Below are 6,985 nucleotides of genomic sequence, written 5' to 3'. Positions count from 1 at the left end.
GTGTTCACTTACATGGCATTTGGGTTAATAACTCCAATGGCTGGACAAAGAAATGCTTCCCTGCAAACTGACAACACAAAACATAAACAACATCATAGTGAAACATTAAGAACTCCAAATGTAGCTAGAATGCTCAAAAGATCTCGACAGTACTGTGGGCAATGTTCAGAATATAACAGCTTAACATTATGTACAGATATTAGCCCTACTGAGGGCTGTTGGTGATCGCTTTGAGAATGTCACATGTGTTCTTAGAGATGACTTCTTTCAGTTTCCGTACCCGACGAGGGCTAGATGCTCCCACGTAACTCTCAGGCTGAAGGATGGCCATGCCATCGCTGACATTGCCCATGATGATGACCTGGCCCTCTGCAGCAGCAGCTGTGATGTTGGGGCATGGGCAGTTCCAGTCCATGTTGATAAAAGTGACCTCAAGGGGCTCCTTGCCAAAGAAGCGGAGACCCATCTTCTCATCTTTGAAGATCTCCTCCACAGTCACGAGGGCGTGGCCTGAGTCTTTCTCCTCTGTCAGCTCAGACATGCGACCCAGGATGACGAAGTCGCTGCGGCAGAAGCTCGTCACCATCTTGCCTCTCGGCTTGCAGGCCTTGCAGTTTTGGTTTTTGGGGAAGGGGCACATCTCCTCGCAGCCTTCTTTAGATTCAAAGTTGTTGTCATTTCCTTCACAACCGCCGTAAATGAAGGACTGACACTGCTGTAGGGTGGTGCTGTACGCCCACCGCGGCTCGTATGCCTTGCAGGGGCCTTGCAGGGTGGGGAGCCCACAGGGGCCCGACAGTTCTGGACCACAGCACTGCATGCACTCCTCGTATGTCTGGAACACCTTCCTGGGCTGCTGGCTGCTGTTGTGGCAGTGCGTAAAGGAGAAGCAGTTGTTGGATTTGGACTCGTAGTACCAGCTGACTTTCTGCAGCTCACTCCCACAATCATCTGCGCTGTCAAGGGGTTTCAGACATTCGTCAGGCAGGCAGCGGGTCTGGTTCTTGGGTTCAGGAGTTCTGTGTAACTCTGTGGGCAGCACAGTGAATGGGTGTTTGGCTTGCACTAAACCGGATGGGTTCTGAGCCGTGCAGGTGTAGACCCCTGAATCGCGCAGCTGGGCGTTATAGATGACAAGCTGACCGATGTTTGTGACCACCATGTTACCCCTAACATGATTGGGCCTCATGAGAACCCTCTCTACCCCATCAGGCATCTGCTTCTCCCATGTGATCTCAGGCCGGGGGCGACCGATGATGTCACACAGGAAGCTTGCCGTTTCCCCGACATTCACAGTCTGTGGAGTGGGGCTGCTGATCAGTACAGGTGGCTGAGGCTCGGTGGTGGGTGGGATAGTCGCCTGAAGGGTCGCAGTGGTTGGCCGGAGAGTGGTCACCTGGGGGAGAGAAGGGCTTGTGTTGGGCCACATCAGATGGAAGCGGCACGTGACAACAGTCAGGGTGATGCCCTTGGAGCACGCCTCTGCATCCATGTAGCACTTGTTGTAGTAGGTCATGCTGTCAGAGGCGCAGGTAAAATGTGGCTCCTTCTCACAGCGGTCCCGGCATTTGCACACCGGCTGACCGTCCCAGATGTCGCACTCAGAGCCCTGCTGAGTGCACATGAAACCGGCGCAGGTTGCTTCCTTTGGCATTCCCACGGGGCCCTTCTTTCCATCCACATAACGGGCTGCCACACAGCTTCGATTCCCACACACATTTTGACAACACTTCTCATAGGACTCGCACTCCTGCAAGAGGAGAAGGGGGGGGAAAAGTGCTTTGAATCCAAGATGGAACAAAACTAAACTTTCCATGTGAGATATAAACAGTTAAAAAAGTCAAAAGCAACTTACATACCTAAAACAGAAGCAGCTGAAAAATAACTACAACTAGAAAGAGTCATGCATGATATGATATTTACAAATTAAATAGAAATAAAACAGAAATATTGCACCAGTAAGGCACATATTCTAATAAAGTAAATAAATGTGTAATTGTTCTTTTTCTACAGTCATAATTACAGAGTCTGTCATCATTTTTGTGCACTTGTATTTTGAGTTTAGTCAATTTGATAAAAAACAAAACCAAGGACATCAAACAATGTGGCACACTACCATCACAATAATATAGCTATCCTGACTTTTCTTTCTTTCTTTTTTGTTCACTCTATTTGAAAATCCCACATGCACTATTAACAAAAAATAAAACAAACCACGATAAGCTTTCATTCCAAGTTACTGCCATGACATTACCTGGTCAGATTCACACTCTCGTGTGCAGGTGCTCATGGCGTCTACCCACAGGTTGGGGTTCATATCATTGGGGCAGATCCCCCCGTGCGTATAGTCAATGTGGGTCAAAACTCCGACCTGGAGCTCCATCCACACTGACACACACGTCAGGAACCAGATCCAGCGCGGAAACAGCATCCACCACATCTTCAGAGCGGCGCGCAATTCAACAAGTGCTGAAAGTTAAAACAACCAAACGAACAAAGTAATGTGTGTTTCTGTGATCCGGCTGTAAATCAGTTGTTCTCGAAATAAAGGCAGGTGTGCAAACGAGTCAAAGCGCATCAGTCTCCAGAGTCCGTGCGATGTGTGTCAGTTGATAAATTCACTTCTCTATTTATACCACCAACCCTCCGCCATCGCTGCTAACAAGACGCGCCAAGTAACTCGCAAAATGACAGTTATGAGTTTCTCCTTAGATGTTGAAAGAAGCTTAAAAAAAAAAGCGAAAAGCTGGCGGGGCACCTGCCTGTGAAAAGGATTGCTGGTAACCCCGTTTAACCCTTTGCGGTCCCCGCCGGCGCCAGGGCGCACCGTGCGCTATGACGCACGGAATAAAAAAGTCTCAAAGGCATTTTTCAGCTTACAAAAAATGTAGTTCTTATTATTTAACGACTGCAAAACAGCAAAAAACACATGTTAACACACATTCAGACTGTTTGAATTAAAGCTGCGGTTTTTACAGGTAACAAGAAGTGATGTACTTTGCCTTTACATACTATGAATATAGAATATTACTTATATCACACACACACACACACACACACACACACACACACACACACACATATAAGAAAAATGAGTCACTTTTACACAAAATAAAACGACAACAGCTGAAATAATGAAAATTTAAACGATTCATATTTTAACTGTTCATCATTTAAGCATATTTGCAACAGCTAAATTTATCTGGGTGAAATCATTTAGAGGATTTTTCTTTTCTTTTTTTTACAGATGTTGAAACTCATATTTTAACAAACACAATATGCTCTTGGAAAAGACTGCATTTTTAAAGAAAACAAAACCATGTCATAGTTATAATTTTATTCTAATATGCTTAATTTTTTCATTACTTAATATTAAAGACAACTGTTTGTAAAAATCTATAATGGGCCAAATAAAGGGAAATTGTGACCTGCAGTACTTTGTGATCAGCACTAATAAATGCAGTACATTTCCTTCAGGTTAGACATAATGATGATGTCGATAACAGCAATTATAAACAGAATCCATTTCAATGTGATTGCATTCATTGGGATTCCATGAAACACACTGACGTAGCTGATTATATACTGTTCCTCACTTTAATAGACTTTCTGCACTGTGTAAAACATGATAACTTGCAGCCTGAGCTCAATAAAGCCATTTTAGCCATGTACAAGTTCATGCTTCTACCTGCTTGATACATTGCGCACTCTGTGGACTTTTTCTTGTCTGTAAATGCATGCAATCTGTGATACGTGACTGGTGTTGCACAACAATCTCTATTTTCCACGTAGCACAGTTTTCCATTTATACAGTCCACATTCTTCAGCCGTCTGCATACATCCTACAAAGCATGTCTTTGTACACAGGATTACTTTGAATTTATGCAAATGTACAGACTTGTTCTTAAATTCCAGAAAAGAAAAAAAAACGGTCTCTGAATCTTGGCTTGAGGACATTATTTGACAAGAACAAAGCTTAATTGGAGCACTGAAACAGGTTATCACCCAAAACGTAAGTACTCATTTGGGTTTGGGTTCATATCCAAGACTTAAAATAGAAAACATGAGTCCAGCTTTTCGTTCCTTAACAAGTCCGACTGGCAAACCAGCAGAGGTGAGATGAGGACAGTGCAACTCAAAAACGGGGAAAAAAAATACTTTGAAGGTGTGCTCTGCAGTGGGCGTGAGAGTTGGCACCATGTTTAATGAATGAAGTTGTTATTATCATTTCTTCAGTCCTTTCCTGTGTAAACCGTTTCCTCCACAGTTCAGCTGAGGACAGGGTAGCTATTAGACTGCCTTCCAGTGCAATAACGGTGGACTCATGCTGAGTTTAAGTATGTGTGTGCAGGAGATTGTTTGTTCTTCATGCAGACATGGTGATTTTTGTGTAAACCTGTGTGCGTGTGTGTATGACAAGCTAATAAATAAAGCCTTGTTTATCTGGATCTTGCCATGCTCCGGATCCTGTAGAAGGATTATTTTAGGTCCATTTCAGTGCTAATCATAAAAAACATATTCCCATATTCTCCATGATTCACTATGTCACCTTATATTAGTGTTTACTGGATATGTGTTTGTGGTTGGGGCAGCTTACTGTACTTATTGTTATAGGATATTCACTAGGGGCAAAATGTGTGCGTGTACACAGGTGAAAATACCTGTCGCTCTCCCCAGGACAGAAAGAGTTACAAATGAGAGGTTTCATAATGAGGGAGGATTGTAAGCTGTTAACTGTTGTCAAACTCAGTAAGGCCAGACACATCTTGGGGCTACAAATAATAAGCTTATTTTGTAGAATCACAAAAATTCTCCAGGTGTCAGGAAAATTACAAAATCATGAAATGGCACGCCCTCTGGTGAGAGGTTATGTGAGGATTACAAGCTTTGATATCAGTTTTTTTTATTTAGACTATTAAAGTCAACACCTGTCAAAGTAGAAGAGACAAAACATCATCATAGTTTTTGAGATTACCCCAGTAATGAAGCTCAGCTGGCTGACATTAGACCTTTGGGTTGTACAAAAATTTTAAAAAGTATTTTGAAGAATTTAGCAACAGGTTGGTGAAGTAAAACAAAATCCAAAGAAACAACTTTGACTTCAGCATCTTTAGCAAACATCTGCATGTTTGGTTAAAGCGATATCAGCAGAAGTAGGGCATCTGGCATTAAAAAAAAGTATATATATATACTTCGTTTTTTTTTAAGAAATCTGTGCCAAATCAAACACTACACATTATCTCATATCATCATCCATCTGCTGTGGCGACCTTTAATGTTGTGGCCCCTCATTTACAAATGGTAAATGATTCTTATATATGCAGCCACCCCCACCTACACATCTACAGTGTATATGCCAAAAGAAGCTACCAGGAAACTGACTCTAGCTTTATATTACAGTAAAATCTGACTAATGTCAGCCTATTCATTTTTCAATTTAAAACCAGTTATGCATTTCTCAAAAATCTAGGCCTCTTCTATGAATTTCCTGACATCTGTGGGTGGCTTAGACATATCAAAAGAACATCTTGCTCTGTCTGGTACTCCGATATTGAGCAATACTGAGCAACATTCTGACAAGGCATCAAAAAATAACACTCAAACCTTCTTGCTGTATCACTGTTGTGCTAAAGTTGTTATTAATCTTCCTCTCACCTCTGGGTCCGATTCTGTACATCTGTGCCAATAGGCAGGGACCTTATCAAGGAAGCTGGCAGCACAGCTTTCATTCATGCCGCCCTATCAACATTTATCAGTTTTAGCATGTTGGAGACAAAGAAAGGTGTGTGCCAGGGAAAAATACTGAGAAATGTTAACTGCAGTGTTTCTGTGTGTGGGGCAAGAGACATCTTGCTGTAAGGAATCTAAGGTGAACTTCTCTTCTTTGCCCCGTCATGGTCTCTCTTCCTACTTTCTCTTAATCCCCAATCAGTTCTGAGAACAGACAACCCAATTTCCAATAACATATCCACAGAATCAATGTATAAAACAATAGAAAAAGCAACAAATCCCTCTTGATCCACAGTTAGGAAAGCTCTTACATTAACTCTCTTGTCTTATTAGATTTTAATTTATTGTATTTTTGTATTAGTTTCTACCAGCACTGTAGTAAAATTACCGTATTTTTGCCTGTTAGGATACATTAAGGAAAAAACACAAGTTCCTTCAGTTGTAAGTGAAGAAGTTGGGGCAACAGTCACTTTCCTGGCTTGCTGACTGAGTGTGAGCACACTCTAGTGGATGGTTGGAATAATTACATAATGACTGGCACTGACGTTAGATTACCCCCCAAAAACTGGTGATTTGCAACACTGTCTCTTCTTAATTGTAAAAAAATAAATAAATCTTTGCTGCATCACTGTATAAATGACATTCACACAAAGCACAACTGAAACAGTCTTGTTTTGTTTTACCTGGAAAAAAAATTCCAAATATGTAAAAGATCTAATTTAAGAAATCTGTACTGACTACAAGGCTACATGGGAATGATTCATTAGCCACAACTTGAATGGAACAACCCTCTGGACATCATCAGCATACATTTTTTAAACTAAGGCTTCTCCAGAGTCACATAACCAATTATAGAACTGATTTGCCTTCCAAAGCAGTAATCCCTGTGACCACTGAGACCCCATTTGGATTTTTAGGCCGCTGTGTAAGATATTCTGAAAGTCCCGTCTGCATCCCTTTTTATCAGGTCAATGCAACCTTTGCTTAAAGGTTAACTCTAACAAGTTTCACTTCATATAATTCATCCACACCTGTATTCCCGAGTTCCAAACGGATTGACCCTGGTGCTGGTAACTTTAAAAGAACTTTCTGGGTTTCTTTTATTATCTTTGCCAATAAATATCCCCACAAAAATGTGGAAGAAAAATTAGTTGCACACTTCAACCCATGTGAGTAGTATATAATTGGTACATTTGCATGTATGTGCACACAAAAAGTTCCCACTTACATACTACTCCTAAATTCTACAAATAAG

The 6,985-nt window shown here is 41.7% G+C and overlaps 1 protein-coding gene across 1 annotated transcript; it reads right to left on the bottom strand.

Moving 5' to 3' along the window:
* Nucleotides 1-205: 205 nt before the first annotated feature.
* On the bottom strand, nt 206-2,440 carry wfikkn2b (WAP, follistatin/kazal, immunoglobulin, kunitz and netrin domain containing 2b). The gene is made up of 2 exons (XM_085415202.1): nt 2,255-2,440; nt 206-1,750 (listed from the first exon to the last, which is right to left on the bottom strand). The coding sequence occupies exons 1-2, from the start codon at nt 2,438-2,440 to the stop codon at nt 206-208; spliced, it is 1,731 nt and encodes a 576-aa protein (XP_085271328.1).
* Between the last annotated feature and the right edge of the window lie 4,545 nt (nt 2,441-6,985).

This window comes from Rhamphochromis longiceps, linkage group LG8 (genome assembly GCF_057381845.1).
Source record: "Rhamphochromis longiceps isolate RC_006_pf linkage group LG8, R_longiceps_female_GT1.1, whole genome shotgun sequence".
In the NCBI taxonomy this organism is placed as follows: Eukaryota; Metazoa; Chordata; class Actinopteri; order Cichliformes; family Cichlidae; genus Rhamphochromis; species Rhamphochromis longiceps.
Note: the sequence above shows the minus strand (reverse complement) of the source record. Positions and strands in the feature narration are given on the sequence as shown.

Excerpts from the sequence above, each read along its gene's own strand:
- wfikkn2b (XM_085415202.1), bottom strand. The coding sequence starts at position 2,440 with ATGTGGTGGATGCTGTTTCCGCGCTGGATCTGGTTCCTGACGTGTGTG. Across the intron at positions 1,751-2,254 it reads GAGAGTGTGAATCTGACCAG|GAGTGCGAGTCCTATGAGAA; the intron begins GTAATGTCATGG and ends CTCCTCTTGCAG.